This window comes from Phocoena sinus, chromosome 7 (assembly GCF_008692025.1).
Source record: "Phocoena sinus isolate mPhoSin1 chromosome 7, mPhoSin1.pri, whole genome shotgun sequence".
In the NCBI taxonomy this organism is placed as follows: domain Eukaryota; kingdom Metazoa; phylum Chordata; class Mammalia; order Artiodactyla; family Phocoenidae; genus Phocoena; species Phocoena sinus.
Genome location: NC_045769.1, coordinates 38,226,464 through 38,248,597, shown reverse-complemented (window position 1 = coordinate 38,248,597; position 22,134 = coordinate 38,226,464). Strand labels below are relative to the sequence as shown.

General features: G+C 37.0%; 1 protein-coding gene across 1 annotated transcript in view; it reads right to left on the bottom strand.

Moving 5' to 3' along the window:
• Window positions 1-416: 416 nt before the first annotated feature.
• SF3B1 (splicing factor 3b subunit 1) overlaps window positions 417-22,134 on the bottom strand; it is a 64,433-nt gene continuing 42,715 nt past the window's right edge. Inside the window, 22 exon segments of the mRNA XM_032637806.1 lie at window positions 417-2,857; window positions 3,137-3,353; window positions 4,770-5,042; window positions 6,209-6,340; window positions 6,661-6,781; window positions 8,262-8,373; window positions 8,461-8,643; window positions 8,930-9,151; window positions 9,610-9,735; window positions 9,876-10,022; window positions 10,131-10,276; window positions 10,567-10,837; window positions 11,198-11,284; window positions 11,953-12,132; window positions 13,641-13,742; window positions 13,835-14,032; window positions 15,730-15,851; window positions 16,107-16,208; window positions 16,211-16,318; window positions 17,443-17,631; window positions 17,634-17,679; window positions 21,832-22,002. Coding sequence (XP_032493697.1) covers window positions 2,699-2,857; window positions 3,137-3,353; window positions 4,770-5,042; window positions 6,209-6,340; window positions 6,661-6,781; window positions 8,262-8,373; window positions 8,461-8,643; window positions 8,930-9,151; window positions 9,610-9,735; window positions 9,876-10,022; window positions 10,131-10,276; window positions 10,567-10,837; window positions 11,198-11,284; window positions 11,953-12,132; window positions 13,641-13,742; window positions 13,835-14,032; window positions 15,730-15,851; window positions 16,107-16,208; window positions 16,211-16,318; window positions 17,443-17,631; window positions 17,634-17,679; window positions 21,832-22,002 — 3,414 coding nt within the window. The 3' untranslated portion in view covers window positions 417-2,698.

Genomic DNA, 22,134 nt, shown 5'->3' with positions numbered 1-22,134 from the left:
TGGAGGCATTTTGGGTCATCACTACTGGGGTGGGAGTGCTATTAGCATCTACTGGGTAGTCAGGGATGCTACTCAACATCCTACAATGCCCAGGACAGTGACCCACGATGAAGATGTGTCTGGCCCAAAATGTCAATAATGCCAAGGTTGAAAAACCCTGTGACAGCTGTAGTTCCTGCTTTATGTAACCTTGTGGGATTTAAAAAGCACTGAACACCAAAGAACCCAACAACTGAGCCTACATGACTGCAATTGTCTTTTTCAGTTTCTTTTAAAGTTCTTCGGTTTTTCCATACTAAGTTCCCATATTTGGAAAACAACCCAAAGAGCTCAATATTATTAAAATGGCACAACCACAACAGAGTGTAGTACAGGAACAATACAAAGTCAACTAAGATTAAAAACTGCTCTAAGACTTTAGATATAAGAAGTTTTATTCATCTGGTGGTACTTGATGCTCACAGGGCACCATACAACAAATTTAAAAAATACAATAAGAAAAAAATTGAACAGCCAAAGAGATCATTTCCATTAGAGGGCCCACAGAAAAACCAGCAAAAGCCCACAGAAAGACCCACCTACTGTCCCCTTAAGAACATGAATTTCTTCCTGCTTAAGTTTGGCTTTAAGAAACACCAAAGGAAAGTGCGAAAGAAAAAGTCTTTGAAAGATAGTTAAAACTTCACATAGCGTCTTTCACATGAGTATCTCACAAAATGCTTTCCTTATTCAAATAAGTATGTAAAATAATCCAAACATTTGTGAGCCTCGATTTGGTCCCAACTTTCAAGATCGTAGGCCTCAGTATTTGCCTCACCTCTCTGTCCTCAAATTTGTATCAGTAAAAAGTCACTTACAGGTAAAGCCTCCTTTGCTCCACACTGCCACTACAAAGCACAGATGTTTTACATAAAGAGCAAGGGCCCAAGCAAATTCAAGTTATACAAGTACCTGAAGCGAAAATGTAACTAAATTTCCCCAAGACTGGTTTAAAACCAAATTTTCCCTTTGAAATCCATTGTATTCAATTTTCATGATTAGTAATTACTGAAGGTCATCTGACATCGGATACAGAGAAAAGCAAGATTTAAAGTTGTATGGGGGCTATTATTACAAAAACTTCTAAAAAGATAATTTTGGAAATTTAGTACACATTACCATGTTGTCACAAAGTTATGTCACACAAGAAACGAGTTACAAATTCTGCCTGGAGGGTCAGCTAACGCTCAACATCAATTCTGTACAAGTCAGCCAATTATAAGCTGTTTCTCAAGTAAGCCTCCACAACAGGGAGCCCTAAGTATTAACAGTTCAATCAATAAACCTCCTAGTCTCAGTATATTGGTTTTACTTACTGTGGCAGTCATCCTATGCTCAGGCTGCTGCAGAAGCTCATTTCCCATTAGACTGCACAGAAGTATTCAATACTATTACAAAAGGAGACAAAATAAAATAGCTATGGGAAGTGAAGGACTAAAAAATTTTTAGTGAAGGACTAAGAAATTTTTGACCAGAAAATTAGGGAAAACTGAAGATATACTTTATTATATATAAAAAATTACTGCCTTAATGCTCGGTTCCTCTAGATTTAAATGGCATTTCAGTTTATGCTTGACACCTACAGATCAATTCATTATCTGATTACTAAATGCAAAACTAAGCAAACCTAGACATTTCAGCTACTACCACTGTATAATATCAGTACATAACTAATCTGTAACTAGATGTCTCCCCTTTTCCATTATACTGCATTTCTTAAGGGCAAGGGGCATGTCAAAAGCACCTTTGCATCCCTACAACTAGGCACAGTGGCTGGTATACAGTAGGTGCTTAACAGGTATTTACTAAATATATTGTTGAATAGTGGCTTATGACATGGGAAAAGAGCCCAAAGATTGTCTTATTCTAACTAGCATTACTTAGGTAGTAGCCTCACTCCCAATAGGTACAAGGCAGTTTTAAAGTAAAGACACTTTCCCCACGTTCTACACAGAATCGTCAAGAGTTGGATATGACTTGAATCACTTCCCTTAAGCATGTTCATAAAGCATTTTGAGAAATCAAGAGATGAAAGGCGCTATGTAAGTGCAAAATAATATTATTCAAGACAGTTCAGCAAAGATGCTATAGTTTCTATGGTAATGGAAGGGTTGTGCTAGTTTGAGGTGAACACCCCCAAAGCTACTCTTCTCAATGTCATTATCAACAGAACAATGGAATTTTGACAAAGATGCCATCACTTTATATCACTTGTATTCTGCTACTTTCTATAAACCAGGTGACAGAAAATGATATAAAGCCACGTATTCTACACAAACCAGTACTTTATCAAAGTTCCGTATTTTACAAGTCATGTTCAAAAAACACACACAAGTTAGCATTTTGTACACAAATGTTTATTTCTCAATTAAACATTCCCTTTAAACACAAGGAATGAATTCTAAATCTTCATAAAGATGAATTAAAAATGAAAGTCCTCCAGAATAGTGTGTGCAATCACTGTGTTCTTGGTCACTACTGGCGTTTACTGTTTAACATCAAAAACAAAGACAGGTTATTTAAAAATCATGCTACTGGATTTCTAGCTCTTCCTCTATGACCAGTTCTATGCTGATCTGCAATGTTTAAAAGTTTACATCACCAAATCGAAGCAAGTTTAAGGTGTGAAACAGCTGTGCATTAAACACAAACAATAAAGTTACAAGATATAGTCAAGTTCATAACGAATATAGGTGTTCTTATCATCATTGTAGATTCTTGGGTAATGTGCTATGAGAGCATCCTGTGAACCAATGTAGATGGAGTTGTAAATTTTCCAATACACATCTCTGACTTTCCGGGCTGGGTGAAACAAACCCTAGAATAATTAAAAGGCTACATTACTTCAAGAAATACACAACCTTAACACAACTAACAAACCATAAAGAAATGGTTGCAAGCATTTCCCTTTGAGAGAGAAAACAAGATGGCAATTGCACAAAACTGCAGTGGGCAAAGACAAAATCTAATCCTCCCTCCCCTCACAACTGTTCTCCCATATGGCACAAATACACCCTACTGATAATTAGGAACAGTGACTTAATTCAACTAAAATTACTTTTTTCAATGAGTACTCTTTTAAAAATCTTTGACCTACCTGTAAACAATACTGCAGCATTCTACATGGTCCAATAGCAACTCTCAGACCCTCCAGGGCCCCCATAACTGCCTGAATTACATGGGGAGATGTCTCAAACACATTGGGCCATACATAGTTCAACAAGTGATTCAGTGAATCTTCACAACCAAATCCATAAACCCCAAGTGACATGTGTTGCACCACTGCACTAGCCGTCTGTCTGTGTACAAGGTCCCTGTAACAGAGGGAGAGAAAGCTCTTTGTTAAGATACAATCTTAGTTTCACAGAAGATACGTGCCTGCCCGTTAGAAACTAAATCACAAATTCAGTGCATGGAATGGATGCAGAGTCATCCCCACACCTTATGTATCTGATTCAGAATGCTTTTAGAGTGACTAATGATTCTACTTGAGAACTTTGCTTTAACGACTCAAACCTCACTCTGGCTCAAAAATAAACCATATTTTTCTTTGAAAGTAATATAAGCAAGAAAGCCGAGCACAGTGTACATTTTATATGCTACTAAAAATGAGAGAGAATACATGATTCTTACATACGAATGATTAACAGTAATATCTCATTTTAAACTCTGTAAACTTAAAACCTTTGAAAGTAATTCAATACAATAGATAACTAAATTGAGACTAAATCTCTTCCCTTGTCAATTTTTTTTAAAGGTTCATTCAAGAACTCAATTTAGGGAAAGGAAGAGAAGGACCAATAATTTTTTCAAACCCAGAAATAAGAACTCTTATCACCTCCCATGTTTTAAATGAACTTATGTTTATGACAAGTCATTATTTATTCCACAATTATTCAACTGACTACAAGCATCAGATAACGTGTCTATGAAGGGTATAAAAACAAGTTCACACTCTTTACCCTCAAAGGCAGGAAGAGTACCTTAAAGGTATAAGAGAAAAAAAATCTGAACTTAGTTACTAGCATCCTTATTTCTCTTATTTATTGTAATAATCTATTAGGCATAGACTGAAGTGAAGCTGTATTCCCCCTTAGTAAATTTCCCAACTAAAGTAATGTTTCTTGGTATCAGGACTCTATCAATCACTTCAAGCAGTACTTTATCGGTGGTCACCACCTGAATAACTGGGGGCCTGCAGTGGGAACAGTGTGCCTCTGGCAGGCTATGTTCAGTAGTTCAAAAGCCTTACAGAAACCTCTGCTTCATCTGCCATAACAACAAGCTAAAAAGATCAGGTCTCTTTGCCATACCGATAAGCTCATGCTCAACATTTCCTCTAATTATATTTGACTTTAATTTTTAAAACAAAAGTTGATCAGGAATTCCCTGGTGGTCCAGGGGTTAGGACTCAGCACTTTCACTGCCGGGGCCCGGGTTCAATCCCTGGTCAGGGAACTAAGATCCTGTGAGCCGCGCGCATGGCCAAAAGGCGGGGGGCTGTTAAAACAGGGAGGGGGCACTTGGAAAAAAAATTGGGGGAACCACTATAGCATCTATCTTATTTAGAGATAATAGTCATATTTATTTATAGTTTCATAAAAATCCAGGCTAGTAGTCCCTTCTTTAACTACATCACAACAAATAGGTCATGTAATAATTACTTCCATAAGTTCTAAAATAAAAGAAGAATTATAACTATTTTCTTGCATTTAGTTCAAGTCACTTACCTATCCATTAAAGCATCTTCAAGGAGTGGTGTTACAGCATAAATGTAGTCCTTTCCCATCTCACCAATATATTCAAACAAGAAGGAAAGTGATTTTAACACTCCATTTTGAACATTCAGTTCAGGAACTCTGTATTCATTCATTAAGGCAGGTAGTACTGTGAAGGGTGAACATGTTTCAGCGACAATAGCTATTGCTACAGTGGTACAAACTCTGTTCTGCCTTTCCTGAACTTTGAGGTTGTTTAAAAGTGTAGCCAATACATCATGAGGGCTGGAAAAAAATAAATGTGTCAGCAAACTGTTAGTTTACAAGTCAAATTTTTTTTGGAGGGAAGAAAAATAAAGGAATGGAACTTCATGCTAAGTAATTACTGGAAACTTAGTAATTTTATGCTAAAATGCAATACTTTCAAGTCACTGGCATTACGGTTTCTACTTAAGAACTTCATTTAAATTAAAGTGTTCATTTTAATGAAAAAATTCAAACGGCTTCATTTTCAAATATAATTTACAGTCTTTAGTATATTTCCTGAAACAAAAAGAAATTTCATTAAATGTTTAGACTGAATAATTCTTTGAGTGGTCAGAACATGGCCACCAGAGCAGGCAACCTTACAGTAGTATATAAACTGTGGTCTCCCATGCCACAACACACAAAATCTGTTTTCCAAAATCTTCCCTCCCACACACCTTTACCACATTTATTCTCCTTCTTTAAGCATTTATTCTACCACAAATTTAAAGGGACACAGGAACTAAAAAGTTAACAACAGCTATTCATTGCCAACTTCTTAACTACATCACAGATGAAAAAATATTATTGCTACCAAAAGGCAGGTGGGGAGACTCTAATTAAATAATCCAACTTTTGTTATGTTTTATTGCTTGAAAATATTTAGTTATTAAGCCACATATACATAAGTATCTCATTTTCTACAACGACTGTTTCTTCTAGTTTGGTTCTGGTGGAGCAGAAGCAAATAACCATAGGTTATCTAATAAAATAGCTATCATTTAGTTGTCTGTGGATTAATTTTAGAAAAATATGTTTAAAACACATAAAGCATTAACATGAAAACTGAATTATGTTAATTGTTTTACTAAGAACTGGCCTTAATATTTTAAGCAATATCCTAAAAGGACCAACAAAATTTGAAATTATTCTGAAATGGTACTGTTTCCCTCTTCTGAAAATAGTGAAGTGTGACTAAATGAAATTTTAAACTGTTCCATCTATTTTAATTCAATTTAACATTTAAGAAAACATTTCAAAAATTGAAGGTCAGTGGTTGAAGTCTATTCTAAAAAACATAAGTCTATTCTAACTGCATTACTCATACCTTGCCTTAAAAGAGATTCTACAGAAATAGAAGCACCTTTTAACACTACAATGGGTCTATTACAAAGTAAAAAAAAAAAACACAGAATAATACTCACCCAATGGCCTTTGCAATATAACCAAATGTGTTGACTGTGGCTCTACGAATAGCTTTTTTGTGAGCTTTTAAGAGCTCTAAAAGCTCAAAGCAAATCCTCATCCATTCTCTTGCAGACACATATTCAGCTCCCCTAGTTTAAAAAAAAAAAGTTAAATTTTTTGTAACAATAAGTTTTAAAAGGTAAATCTGCAAATTCAGTTCTCAAAACATGATTACCAATTCATTTTAAGCATTAAATAAAATTATTATTACTGCTCAGAAAGGATGGTTTAGTTTTAAAAATATACTGCCACTCCCTCATTACCATTCAAATTTGAAAATATTACTGAAATATTAGCCTGACCATATATACTTACATTAGAAACAATAAGCTAATTTGCAAAGTGAATAAAAAGTGGTTAAATGTGAAAAACAATACTGCTTATTAAATTGTTTAGGTAATCTGCTTACCTATCAGCAATACGTCCAACAAGATCAATACAATTCTCTTGTACTTTTTCATGCCTATTCTTTAAGATGGGGGTGAGTCTAGGCAGTAGATCTTTAATTGGTGGAGTCATCTTATGCATACCTATTTAACAGAAGTCAAACACACTATCAATTAACACATGAACTGCAACCTTTGTTCATTTTACCCTTTTATTTAACAATGTAATATACGTGACTAGGCATAAATACAAACTTACAGCTGCCTATGAAAGAAAAAGCCCCAGCTTCAGATCAAACGCAGAATTTTTAATTTTATTAACGACTTCTGATTATGCATAAAAATGAAAGAAATTAGTGAAGTGATTTAAAGAATGATGGATACTCAACAACAAAAAAAAGTTTTATTCGGTTCTGAAATGTATTTGTACACTGACATTTAAATATGGGGACAGCTTATGTTCCGGCCATACACAACAATATAAGCCAGAGGTAGACATGTAAATTAAAGCAAAATTTTCCAGAAAGGGCCCCCTTACCCTTTAACTGCAAAACAAACAGATCTCCAGTCTCCCTGCAATGCAGGGCATACTTGGATGGTATTTACACCTATGAAGAGAGAAAAAAGGAGGCAGCTGGCAGGGGCTCTTGCTCTAACTAGAACTGCTTGCTCTGATTCTCTCTCCATTGCTTTTCCCATGTTTCTCTGACCAACAATATGGTTTACAATTCCCTGCAAACCAAAGCCCCACAAGTGGCCAAGTAACTGATTTTTGGCAAGTATCTCCAAGTAGAGAGAGAGGAAAGGGCTGAGCTGGGGATTATATGTAAATGCGATGGTTTGAAGACCTCCTATACTGTATAAAAACCCCTTACTAAAATGAGAAAAATAGTGGCTATCACAGCCAGCTATTTCAACTCTTGATAGGTTATTTCTGTCCCTCTAAACTCTGTAAAAGTTACTTTTGCAATAGTCACATTCACTTATAATGAAGGATAATACAGGAGACCATTTGTTTGTTCCATCATAATGCCCTTAAAGAGGAAAAGCTTTGTTCTCCACACCCAAGAGTGTTTGTAATACACCTCTGTTTTAACTTTGGATAAAGAACTGAAAGGATAGTTTAAAAGAATTGGATTTAAATAAAAATGAGGTCACTTGATCAATTCACTTTTCTCTCTGGTTATTGTTCCTTGAACTTAATAGCAAGCAGGAAAACCTAACATAACCATTTACTAATTCAAGGTTGAATAAATATATAATATAAAACTTTAGAGTCCTCTCCACCCACCACCTCCTCTCCCATGTATTTCAGGTGACACACAATTTTTTTAGGGCCCTCTATCCCATGACTTCAAAGTTTTTTGAGTGTGACTACTTCCTCCTCTCTTGCAGGTCCTAAACTTGCCCTCTTTCTCTCTTTTAAAGTAAAATATAAATAGATTTTGGGAGATAAGATTCTTGTGACATCCCAACTTAACTGTAATTTTCAGTGGTTAAAAAAAAAAGTATCAGACATTCATTAGTCAACTCCTAAATAGGATTCTCTATTTTACTTTCAAAATACCAAAGAAACTTTAAAATACAAACCAAAAAATTCTTACATGACCAACAAATTCCATACCTATTACATTTACAATGGCCTTCAGTGCTCCAAGAATGCTGCCCAATACTTCAGGGTACTCTTCGCCCAAATACTCATACAAAACAACACCCAAGTGCCCCATCAATTTTTCCTGTAATAAAAAAATAATGATGATGAAATGTTACTGTTTACATTACTCCTTTTGGTGAAGAAATAAGAATCTGATATAAAAGTTTACCTCTTGACAAGTCTTCATGACAACAGCCGTTCGAGAGATCAAGTCAGCTGCCTGTTGCCTAACTTTTGCTGATTTGTTATTTAAACGCCACAAAACTGTACCGCAGATCTGAGGCAAGTACGGTTTGACTCGTTTGCCAAGAGCATTGACCACTGTGCCAAAGCCGTTCAACATTACTGAGTCCTTAAAAAAAAAAAAAAAAAGCCAAGTTAAATTTAAAACCTACATTCAATGTGAACAAGAATTTAGTTTGTGACTAAACAGTTGAAATATACTTATATTCCGTTTCCAAAAATCTAACCTAAAAATTTGAGGTAGAAGAGTATTTCTTTGTAGCCAACTGCATGAGAACATGAGCATTTAAAAATTATTTCAAATTTAATTACTCTTTGGTGATAATATTTACTTGAAAATATGTTTTACAAATATGAAAGTCAGTGGCAACTTGCCTAATAATTAGTATCATTACCTCTGTAGTCTGTTCTTGAAAAGCATAAAGAATACCATCAATCAGTTGTTCTTCAAGTTTATGATCAATGTCTGCTGCTCCCAAGTTGCCCATAATTTTCTCAATTGTCTCCATCACCATTTTTCTGTACTGTTCAGCTTCATCTTTCAGATCATCCACAATCCTGGATATAATTTCTGCTGCACCTACTTTGTTTGCCAACTCCACAGTAGTATCAACTAACTAAAAAGAGGAGGAAAAATCATTTAATTTACTGCTTTTCCAAGGAAATAAAGAGACATCATGAAAATGGAATATTCTAAAGATACTATTTAGCTAGTAAGCATGCTGAGGAGAGATGGCTCCTACTATTAAAACTTTAAGAAAAAGGTGGCCAAAAACATTTAAATATGAGTCTAAGTCAAGGAGATTTAAGGTTAAGATTGTATTCATGCTTCACCTAGCCAGATTAAGCAGTTCATTTACTAGACAAAAATGTCAGTTCATAGTTGGCTATCTATCCTAGAATACAAAAGCAAAATGGAAGTTAACTGGCTAACTAAAATGCATCTCCTTTCACAATCAAACACAAACAACCTATGAGGTTCTCAAGGCAAAAAATAACTTATGTAATATGCATTCAAACTGACTAAAGGATCAGTTGAAAGAATTTCTGAAACTATTTTATGATAAAAGCTTACCTGCCGGTAATTTCTTCTATCCAAAGCCATTCTGTGTTGCCAGAAGTGTTTAAAAAAAGGAGGAAGGATCTCTGTTTTAATGTAGTTTGCTTCTACACCATCTGTTCCACAACACTGCTTTACCACCTAAAATGTTAAAAAATAATAATAGTAATCACAGTCCTGGTTTAATACACAAATTTTTTTAAATGATATAAAATTCTCTTTGAACCATGAAACACATTTAGATTAACAAATCTGGAACAGCAACAATTTGGAACAATTACCTTCAGCACAATTTTCTTCATTTCTTCATCAGGAGATTGGAATTCTCGAATAAGAATTAGCATCACTTCTCTAGTATAGTAGTTGGCATATTCTGCATCCATGAGAGGAATAAGATACCCAATAGCCTTTAAGAAAGCAGCCAGGCCCTATTTTAAAATAAAAAATATATATATACTTAGTAAATTAGCTTTAAGTCACTTGAACTTCAATGAGTAGAAATAAAAAGAAAAATGAAATCAAACTGGTAAATCTACCTTTCCTCTGTGTTGGCGGATACCCTTCCATAGAGGCTTTAACACAGAATCAAAAGATTCGATACCATAAGGAGTTGCTGCTTCAGCCAAGGCAGCAATGGCCAAAGCACTAATGGTCCGAACTTTCTGCTGCTCATCCACAAGACCTATAAAAAACCAAACACAGGTTTCAACTAAGCAACATTACCTAACTTCCATAGCATCATGCAGATTCTAGAAACATATCTAACCATTTAGTCAAATTGCAGAATCTGTTCCCATTAGACAAAATTAGGCAAAAGCCAGTATGAACCACAGCCTATTAGCAGCTAATATTACAAATCCAATCATAAACTATATGGTGTTTATGTAGTTTACCTTCCATTTCTCTCTCCAAAAATCAGTAGCCTAAATTTCAGGAAACTGTCTTACAAAAGACAGTTATACTACAACTTACCATGTTCAATGATTTCAACTAAACTTCTGAGATGTGGCAAGATGGCACAGCCCATGAGAATAGCTATTTGCTGTACAATTTTTATACCAGTGTGTCTTGCTTGCCAGGACTTCTTGCTTTTGCACACAGCTTTTAAGAAAGGCAATAATGAAGGAATGCCCAGGGCAGAGGCTACAACAGCAAAAGCTCTAGCTGTTGTGTTACGGACATACTCATCCATGTTATCTATATCAGGTCTCATGGTAGAGATCATAGTAGCCAGACCAGCAGCCTAAAAGTTTAAGAAAAAAGCAACAGTCATGAGTTGATAACATTAACCCTCAATCATTCTATTCTAAAATCAAATAATCCGGGCTTCCCTGGTGGCGCAGTGGTTGGGAGTCTGCCTGCCGATGCAGGGGACACAGGTTCGTGCCCCAGTCCAGGAGGATCCCACATGCCGCGGAGCGGCTGGGCCCGTGGGCCATGGCCGCTGGGCCTGCGCGTCCGGAGCCTGTGCTCCGCAGCGAGAGAGGCCGCAGCGCTGAGAGGCCCGCGTACCGCAAAAAAAAATAATAAATTAAAAAAAAATAATAAAATCAAATAATCCTATCAACATATATAAAACTTTCTTCTCCAGAAACATAAATACCTTTGCCAAATTAGAAATAATCTCTCGGCCTTCCACTCTAGCATAGTAATCCTCATCAATCAACAATGGTTCAATGACCACTAGGATCTGAAAAAAGAAGGAGCTACATTTTCACAGCAATTACTGATGCAATGCTCAAGTAACAGTACATGTAAGGGAATTTATAATTACCAGGACTTTGTTAATCAAGGGACAAATTAAGAATTTTAATCACACAAGTTTAAACCCCACATAAAGATGAGTATTTGGGAGCACTGTTAACTAAACAGACTATAAAATACACACAACACACACACACACACACGCCCATCTGCATTTTATAATTCTAAACCATAATTACCATCAGCAAAAAGATGCTTCTTAGTAGTAAATGGCATGGTATAGAAACATACATTTTCTCATTCTAGTATCAGTAAAAGCAAATTTTAAAATATGAATAATATGAACCCACTATATAAGATGGCAAAAAGTTACATCTATTTACACATGTATTTGTGTATGTATGCTTGTGCAAAGAAAAAGGTCTGGGAGGGCATGTAAATTTAACATTGGTTAACTGAATATCTTTAAAGGGGTTGAAATTTCCCTTTTTAGAATGTGTAACATCAGCTGTTACTTTTTTAGAATTTTTAAATTTCACAAATACACCTAATATAAGCTGGTCAAAAAAATCCACTAACTCCTTTTATTTAAAAAATATCAAACCAAAAAAACAAATAAAATCAAACCATTAGAAACACAAATTGAGAACAAACCTTGTGTACATATGGTCGAACTAAGTCATCAAGTTTGTATAATATTCTATCAATAACTTTTACAAGTAAATGACGCTCTTGATCCTCAAGTGTAGGCGACATCAGCAGAGGAAGAATTTGATTAAACAAAGGACCAGCTCCAAATTCACGAGCTTTATCAGTAATCTGACGCAATGCAGCCTGGAAGAAAAAAGAGCAATAGGCATATTTCTTTATTATAAGCATGAGCCAATTAATTACTCCACGGTTTTCTGTAACTGAATATTTTAGTGTAAACTTCAGATACCTTACAGAGAATAGCATGAGTTCATTCCCATCAGAATTACTCTGAAGTCTGAACTCTTGCGATAAAGGCTCAATGTTTTCAGTTAATTCAAAAAGGGTAACTGAATGCTGGAGAGGGTGTGGAGAAAAGAGAACCCTCCTACACTGTTGGTGGGAATGTAAGTTGGTGCAGCCACTGTGGAAAACAGTATGGAGGTTCCTCAGAAAAGTAAAAATAGAGTTACCACATGACCTAGCAATCCCACTCCTGGGCATGTATCTGGACAAAAATATAATTCAAAAAGATACATGCACCCCTCCCCATGTTCATGGCAGCACTATTTACAATAGCCAAGATATGGAAAACACCTAAATGACCATCGAGAGATGAATGGATAAAGAAGATGTGGTGCATATATACAACAGAATACTACTCATCCATAAACAAGAATAAAATACAGTAAGTCCTCTACATACAAACCTTCAAGTTGTGAACTTTCAAAGATGCAAACATGCCCCTGTATGCCAGGTATTGTACTGTACTACTGTACTTTTCAAGGTACTATACTGTAAGATTGAAACTGCTTTATTTTTTGTTTTTTATGTATTATTTGTGTGAAAAGTATTATAAACCTATTACAGTACAGTACTATATAACTAGCCAATTGTGTTAGTTGGGTTACCTAGGCTAACTCTGTTGGACTTAAGAACAAACTGGACTTATGAATACACCCTCAGAACGGAACTCATTAGTATGTAGGGGACTTACTGTAATGCCATTTGCAGCAACATGGATGCAACTAGAGATTATCATACTAAGTGAAGTCAGAAAGAGAAAGACAAATATCATATGATATCACTTGCATGTGGAATCTAAAATATGACACAAATGAACCTATATATGAAACAGAAACAGAATCAGGGACATAGAGAATAGACTGGTGGTTGCCAATGGGGAGAGGGGTGGGAGAGGGTTGAACTGGGAGTCTGGGATTAGCAGATGCAAACCGGTATATATAGAGCGGATAAACAACAAGGTCCTACTGTATAGCACAGGGAACTATATTCAATATCCTGTGATAAACCATAATGGAAAAGAATATGAAAAAGAATGTATATATATGTATAACTGAGTCACTTTGCTGTACAGCAGTAATTAACACAACATTGTAAGTCAACTATACTTCAATAAAAAATTTTAAAAAAGGGTAATTTAATAGAAAGAGTCACAGAGTATAATATAAAACTCCTTAACTTCTCCTAAAGGATCAACCATCTTCAAGCCACATATGATACTAATACAATACCCCACATAATTCCACTAATTGCATTAGAATCTTCAGCATATTTTAAAGGCTCTGATGATTAAATGGAGAATCTCTAAAATTATAATGAACATGATGATTTAATAAACTGGTACTTACTTTTCTCATTGGAGGTGTCCCATTCTTAATTTTTAAAAGCAACTTCATTATTTTTCTCTCTTTTTGCTCTTCTGGACTAAGTGTTGATTCATCAACATCAACCTAACAGTAAAAAGTAAAAAGTTTAAAGGTTAGTGGAGATACTGTAACTTCTAAATAAAAAGTAATACTTTATTTCTGGTACTATCACTTACCAAAAGTTTATCAAAGTACTGAATATCATCAGGTTTTAAAAATGGAAGATTTCCAGATGGTTGGTCATTAACACTTTTCATAGTTCTATCTTCAGTTTGCATGTGGAAACCTGTCATACCACCCAAAGGTGTTGGAGTTGCTGTCAGCTTTCGAGCTGGAGTTCGAATAGGAACATATCCAGCTGGAGGGGGAAGTACCTAATACAGTTAAAAGACAGTTTAGGATTTTCTTAACTTTACATAGTAAATAAAAACAAAAATGAATAATATTTGCAGTTAAGATTCTTTTTGCTTAGAGGCAAGAATTAACAATCCCATTTTTCTATCTTATTTATAAGTTTAAAATATACAAGCATTACTATTTCTCATCAAATTTAAATTAAGTGTATTACAAGTGTGGGGAAATGAGGATACACGAAGTGGGCTTACAAATTCTGATCACTTTCAAACATTAGTCTATATAAACATGTTGGTGAATCAATGTCATATAAATGGAAATAAGCTCAAAGTGCACATAATGTATAAAATATTATATTTTAGTAATAAATTAAAAATTCATGTAAATCTCTACAAAAACAAATCTTAATATTTAAGTCGTTCTACAAAAATGAGTGACTGCATAAAAACAAAACAAAAAAACAAAAACCAAATATTCACCAAAGCCCTGTAAATACACAACATTTGACTAAACCCAAAAAATTCACTCAAGAGTCACAAAGGAGGGCTTCCCTGGTGGCGCAGTGGTTGGAATCCACCTGCCACTGCAGGGGACATGGGTTCGAGCCCTGGTCTGGGAAGATCCCACATGCCGCGGAGCAGCTGGGCCCCTGCGCCACGGCTGCTGAGCCTGTGCTCTAGGGCCCGCGAGCCACAGCTGCTGAGCCCACGTGCTGCAGCTGCTGAAGCCTGCGTACCTGGGGCCCATGCTCCGCAACAGGAGAAGCCACTGCAGTGAGAGGCCCACATGCTGCAACGAAGAGTGGCCCCTGCTCCCGCAACTAGAGAAAGCCCACGCGCAGCAATGAAGACCCAATGCAGCCAAAAATAAATAAATTTTAAAAAGAAAAAAGATGTAATGACTATCCTCTTAGGAAAAAAAAAGAAAAAAACTTGTATTAGAAAAAAAAAAGATTCACAAGGAGGATTTTCCCCCTCCTATTGATACACCAATCAATGAATGTAATTGTGACAGACACTTAGCCAGTCAATAGTAGGCTGGAGAGTGACTATACCCACAGCATTACACGGAGGGTACGAGAAGTTATAAAGCAGTAAGGTCATGCATACTTGAAACAAATACTCTAATACAAACCTAATGAGGGGTAGGGGGAAATACATACATAAAAACTGTTAAAAAAGCAACAGGCATTGCAGAAAAGGCTCTGTAAAGGCCATCAAAATGACTTAGGTTCCAGCCCTGGTTATAACATCAGCTATATGACCACTTTTAGACCAGCAAAAGGTCCTTGAATAACAGGTACCTAGAAGATTTTATAGTTCAAAATGAACTTCAAGTTGCTATGGTAAGAGAGAACATAACATTCTTCGTGTCCACTGGCAACCCATGAACTAAATACACAAGATTTTGTGAGACACCAAGTAAAATAACCATGATCTAATTGGAAATGAAATATACCTGGAAACAGCTAAAGAATGAAACGGCAGTAGTAAATCTGAGCAAGGCCAATGCAAACTTGACCAGTTAGTATTTTCAAAGAATATTTAAAATAAAATCCAGGGAATTCCCTGGCAGTCTAGTGGTTAGGACTCGGAAATTTCACTGCCGGGGCCCGGGTTCGATCCCTGGTTGGTGAACTCAGATCCTGCAAGCCACGCAGCGTGGCCAAAAAAAAATCCCTATCCTAAAAACCACCACACTCATTCACTGTTTTTACCTTATATCCTTCTGGGAACATAGCATCTAATTCTTCATCAGACAATGGGCGATTTCTCTCATCAATTTCTCTCTCCCACCGCCAAGCCTGAAGCTGTTCAGGAGTCATACTCATTATGTGACCTACCAAAAAAGCAAATTTCTATAACAATCTATGTAGTGCAAGACTTTTATCATTACACAGATCCTTGGGATATAAGATAGTTAAAATCCATTCTAACATTTAATTGTTTACATTATAAACTCAAACCAAGACTTCTTTTTACATCCTGTTATTCTTGCTAAAAATATGCATTAATGGCACACAAAAAAACCACAAAGAAAAAATTCAAAATACTAACAAGGGGAAAAAATTATTTCCAATGATAAAGTTTCTACCTGGAGTAGGGGTAGCCATGTTCATGGCTGGCGTGCCAATTGGTGTCTTTCCAGGAGTCAGAACAGGAGTGCTTCCACCCATCTGACTAGCTGGTGTTTCATCCAACGTGACTTTCTTTTACTGGCTCCAGGAGTTGGTGTTTCACCAATGGAATCTCCACCTCGATCTGTTCGAGGAGTCTCAGCCCATCCACTTCCATGTCCAGGAGTATCTTTAAAGAAAAGGAGTGAATAAGCCTAAAATTTTAACCACTGTCAAAAAATGACTATTTTCAGACAACTAATATACTTAAACTGATCAACTTCAGAAACAACAGGATATTCCTAAAGTGGAGACCCATTTAAGTTTTAATGTTTCATTTCATATTTATTCTCCTTGACTGTATCTTTCCCACGGATTACAAAAACAATAAATGATAACCATCGAGGAACAGGAAAACAGAGCAAAGGATTTTTCAACTACCCACAACATCACAAGCCATAGACAGCCACTTTATGTATCTTGGGCCACCTTTCATTTCTCCATGGAGTGAGATTACTCTGCATGTACAATTCTATACTGCCTCTCTCATCCATTGTATTTTTTTCCGGGTTTTTTTGGGCTGTGCCGTGCAGCCTGTGGGATCTTAGTTTTAGTTCCCCGACCAGGGATGGAACCCAGGCCCCTTCAGTGAAAGCACCGAGTCCTAACCACTGGACCATCAGGGAATTCCCTACATTACATGTTAAGCACTCTGCCCAATCATCAAAAATTCTTTATAAAATTTTAATATAGCAGATGTAATGTTAAATCTTAACTTCCCAACGCTAATCTCATGAACAGTTAATGAAATACAGCTTTAGAGAGTTTACACAAAAACAAGGTATTTAAGCAAATTTACACAGACAGAAAGTAAATGAGAGGTAACCAAAGGCTGGAGAAGTAAGAATGGAAAGTTATTGCTTAATGGGTACAGTTTTTGTTTGGGATGATAACAAAGTTCTAGAAATGAATAAAGGTAATGGTTGCACAACACTGTGAATATACTTAATGCCACTGAATTGTACACTTATAATCGTTAAAATGGTAAATTTTATGTTATATATATTATACTACAATAAAAAAGAGGTTATGGCCTACAAACTTTACTTTCTTCTAATGTTCTTCCTAAAATAAATCTTAAACCTCTTCAAGAAGGAAAAGAATTAGGTATCATCTGCTCAGTTCTTTACCTGTCCCAAAAGCACCTGTTTATCTGTCTTCCTAGGACCAGAGAGAACAGATTTTGGCCATAAACATACCACTCATCAAATCAACATTTTACCCAAGCACACACCCAAACTCCACTAGAAGTACCTCTTTCTGTTTTGGGGGTCTCATCCCATCTGTTTTTACGAGCACTGGAAGTTGCACCTCCATGGCCTGGTGTCGCGTGGCCTGGTGTATCGCCTCGTCCAGGGGTAGCAGCTCCCGCAGGTGTGTGACTAGGTGTAGGATCCCATATTTTTGAGCCTGGGGTTGCTCCAGGAGTCTCACTTCCTTTGCACGACCTGGTGTCTCATCCCATCTTAAGGAAGGGGTATGTCCAGGGGTCTTAACAGAGCAAAAAAAAATTTATTTCATACACCCACATAAAAATTAGAAAACCTGCTAAGCAAACAAAAAAAATGTTTTAGTTCATGATTAAGAGAATAGATTATCCTTCTGCTTAAAAGATACCTACTTTCTAGCAAATATGTTTATGACAAAAAATAACTTAAAGATTTAATTTGGAGCAATGAAAAAAGCCCTAATTTAAAAAACAATGTATTTTGGTTATGCCACTAATAGCTCCGTAACTTTGGGAAAACATTAAGGTTTCTCTGTCAAGATCTCAAGAATTTCACCTTTAATTATACCAGCACATCTCAAAACTGGGCTTAGAGACAGAGACTCATGAGTTCCCACTAAGAATATTTTTGTTTTTGTTCAATTTTGTGTGTGTTTAATTAATTTAAGCATGTTTTGGATCACCTAGGTAATTATAACTAGATACTGCGACATTATTTCAAATCCCTGAGAAGAGGTTATATTTATAATCACATCTATAATACTCTTGCTCTGATGCTGGCAAGATTAGTGAAAAAAGATTAGAAGTTGACTTAAATGACTGAAGGTTCCATGGTAGTTGAATAGAGACAAGTAGTGAGCAATGTAGGACATCAGACAGTATGAAAGCAAAAGAACCTGCCGAGTGCAGATAATATCATATGAAAAACAGCAGGTGAATTAGTGAAGCAAAACAAAATCTGTATTTAAATAATTCTGTAAGTTTTGTAGTATACTTTTACATATTTCTTTTAAAGTTAGATGCTCTATCCAACCCAAGAGTTCTATTTCGCTTTATGTTTGCAAATAAGACTCAGTATTTTTTCCTTTCAAAAGATTCTATATAGGGCTTCCTTGGTGGCACAGTGGTTGAAAGTCCGTCTGCCGATGCAGGGGACACGGGTTCGTGCCCCGGTCCGGGAAGATCCCACGTGCGGCGGAGCGGGGCCCGTGAGCCATGGCCACTGAGCCTGCGCGTCCGGAGCCTGTGCTCCGCAACGGGAGAGGCCACAACAGTGAGAGGTCTGCGTACCGCAAAAGAAAAAAAAAAAAAAAAAGATTCTATATATTACCCAGGGTTGAGAAATTCTCAATTAGATGAGTAAAGAACATAAATTGTTCAAAAGTCTCATTTTCAGCAACTGCTCTTCCTGCTCAATCAGGGAGGAAAAGATGCTTCCTAGTATCCGCTGTAATTCCCACAATCATAATTAAGATGGAGTTGTGTTAAATGAGAAGTGTGAAAGAAAACATGGTCTGAATCTCTACAGCTTTTATGAGATAGACATCAACTCTTGGGTCTCCTTTTCAGTTAAACAGATACCAAAAGGACAAGTTTCTCTTTCTCTATTTTTAAAATTTGCACTGAATGTCAGTTTTTAAAATTTGCACTGAATGTCAACCACAGAATTTAAGTTAGTAATAACATATTATACAGAACCAAATCCTCTCATATATCAGCAAGCAAATGGAGAGTCCTCAAGATCTAAAACTAAACTGTTTGGAAATTATGTGCTAGGTTTAGTGTATCTCAAGTCTGGGTTTGGGAAAACAATGCCATGGCCTGACACATTTTTCCTTATTTGTAAATAAATCTGCAGTAGCCTATGCTAGAGTCAACAGTGACTTAGACTAGGGTGGTGGGGTCATGAAAAGTGGGTAGATCCTGAATATATTTAAAGGTCGGGCCAACAAAATGCATTTGTGGATAGGATGCCAGGGAAGAGAATAAGAGGAGTATAGGATGATCCTGAAATGATTTCTAAGGGTTTGGTTTGAGCCAATAGACATGGGAGCAGGCTGGAGGGAGTGAGTACAGAAAATCAATTATAAATACTGATTCTGAAATGCCTATCAAATACACATCAAAGTAAATGTGTCAGGTCTGAGGAACAGAGAAGTATGGATGGATTTGTAAATTTGGGAGTTGTCTTATAAAGATAGTATGTAAAGATATGAGTGAGAACCTAGGGAGTTGGTTTAGATGCAAAAGAGACCTGAGGACTTAGCATTAGAGTACCCCAAATTTTAGGAAGCTGAGAAAGATCCAGCAAACAAGACTAAAAAGTAGCAGTCACTGAGGTGAGTATTACAAGAATCAAGAGAGACTGAAGCTCAGAGGCTAGGAAAGAAAAGGGTACCAAGGGACTTCCCTGGTGGTCCAGTGGTTAAGACTGTACTTTCAAAGCAGGGGGCGTGGGTTCAATCCCTGGTTGGGAAACTAAGATCCCACATGCCATGAGGCGCGGCCAATAAATAAATAAATAAATAATTTTTTTTTTTTTTTGGGTTTAAGAGGGTATCAAAGAATGTCGAATGCTACTGATATGCTGCGTAATATGAGGGTTGAGACTTATCTTTGGATTTATCAACGAGGAGGCTAAGTCATCTTGACAAAAGAGGATTTGGTGGAGCAGTGCAGGCAAAAGCAACAGAGCACAAGTACAGATACACAACTCATTCAAAGCATTCTGTGGTAAAAAGAGCAAGAAATGGGATGGTAGCTGGAAGGGGAAATTATGGTCAAGAGATTTCTTGTGGTATTTTGTTTTTAAAGATGAAGATCAGTAAAATGTGTTTGCTCATGATAATAACCTAGAGTACAGAGAAAAAAACTGATGTTACATGAGAGTCCTTGAGTAATAAGAGATGGGAAATGGCACATAAGCAGATGGGTTAGCTTTAGATGGTCAACCTGTACCAATAGTTCACATTATAAGAGAAGGAAAAGCAAAGATGAGAATATAATACAGGCATACCAGTAGATTTCACAGTGGGAATATGTATACTTTTTTCCTTTTAATTGTTCTTACTTGGGGTAAGAGGGAAAGAGAGAGCAAAGTCATAAACTAAAAAAGAAGCAGCTGGGCTTCCCTGGTGGCGTAGTGGTTGAGAGTCCGCCTGCCGATGCAGAGGACACGGCTTTGTGCCCTGGTCCAGGAGGATCCCACATGCCGCGGAGCGGCTGTGCCCGTGAGCCATGGCCGCTGAGCCTGCGCGTCCGGAGCCTGTGCTCCACAACAGGAGAGGCCACAACTGTGAGAGGCCCGCGAACCACCCCACCCCACACCCCCCAAAAAAGCAGCAGCTAAGGAGGTACTACAGGTTTTACAGAGAAAAGCATAAAAAAGTCATCTGAAGGGGAGGGGGACAGAGTTATTGCTTAATGATCACAGAGTTTCCTTGAAGTGATGAAAAAGTTTTGAAAATAAATCATGGTGGTAGTTGACACACACTGTCATCAATACCACCGAATTGTACACTTAAAAATGGTTAAAAATGGTAAATTTTTGGGCTTCCCTGGTGGCGCAGTGGTTGAGAGTCCGCCTGCCGATGCAGGGGACACGGGTTCGTGCCCCGGTCTGGGAGGATCCCACATGCCGCGGAGCGGCTGGGCCCGTGAGCCATGGCCGCTGAGCCTGCGCGTCCGGAGCCTGTCCTCCGCAACGGGAGAGGCCACAACAGTGAGAGGCCCGCGTAACGCATAAAAAAAAAAAAAAAAAAAAAAAAAAAATGGTAAATTTTATATACATTTTACCACCAAAAAAAAAGTTTCTAGGAAAATCAACTGACGAAGGAAACGTGGTAGCATTATGTATCTGACACCTGTGGTCAGAGACTTAACTAATCCATCTAAAAAATGAGGAAGACCACTGTTATACTCAACCTCCACATAACGTGACATACTTACATATGTATAATTAATATTCCAAAAGGAACATTCCTTTACCCCATGTTATGAACTAAACTATGTCTCCACCAAAAGTCATGTCGAAGCCCTTATCCTCACTGTAAGTGTACTTGGAGATTGGACCTTTAGTGAGGTAATGAGGCTAAATGAGGTCACAAGGTTGGACATGAATCTGATAGGACTGGTGTCCTTATAGGAAAAGAGACACCAGAGCTCCCTCGCTCTTTCCACGTGTGCAAAGGCCTCTTGAGGACACAGCAAGAAGGCAGATGTGTGCAAGCCGGAAAGAGAGCTCTCACCAGACACTAACCCTGTTGGCACCTTGATCCAGAACTGTGAGAAAATGTCTTCTGTTTAAGCTACCCAGTCTGTGGTTATCTTGTTGTGTCAACAAAAGCAGACTAATATATTCCATGAGAAAAATAAATTTAAAATAGTAATAATAAAAAATAAAAAAAAGAAATTACCTCTGCTTGATCCCAACTTGATAGCTTTTTTGGAGTGGCACCAGGAGTCTGATCAGCTGTTTGATCCCAACGCCGTTTTCGTTTTGAGGGAGGCTGGGATGCTGCTGCTCCATTGACGACTTTTAGTTCTCCAGCTTTAGCTTTTTCTGCTAGCTGTTGCCTAATTTCTCTCTGAAAAATATTTGAATAAACAGTGAGCATCTTTAAAACATTTTCAATATATTCTTATATCATTAGCAGAGTCATTTCTATATAATGCCATTTTATTTTTCACTCATTCTCCTTTCTATGCTACTGGTGGAC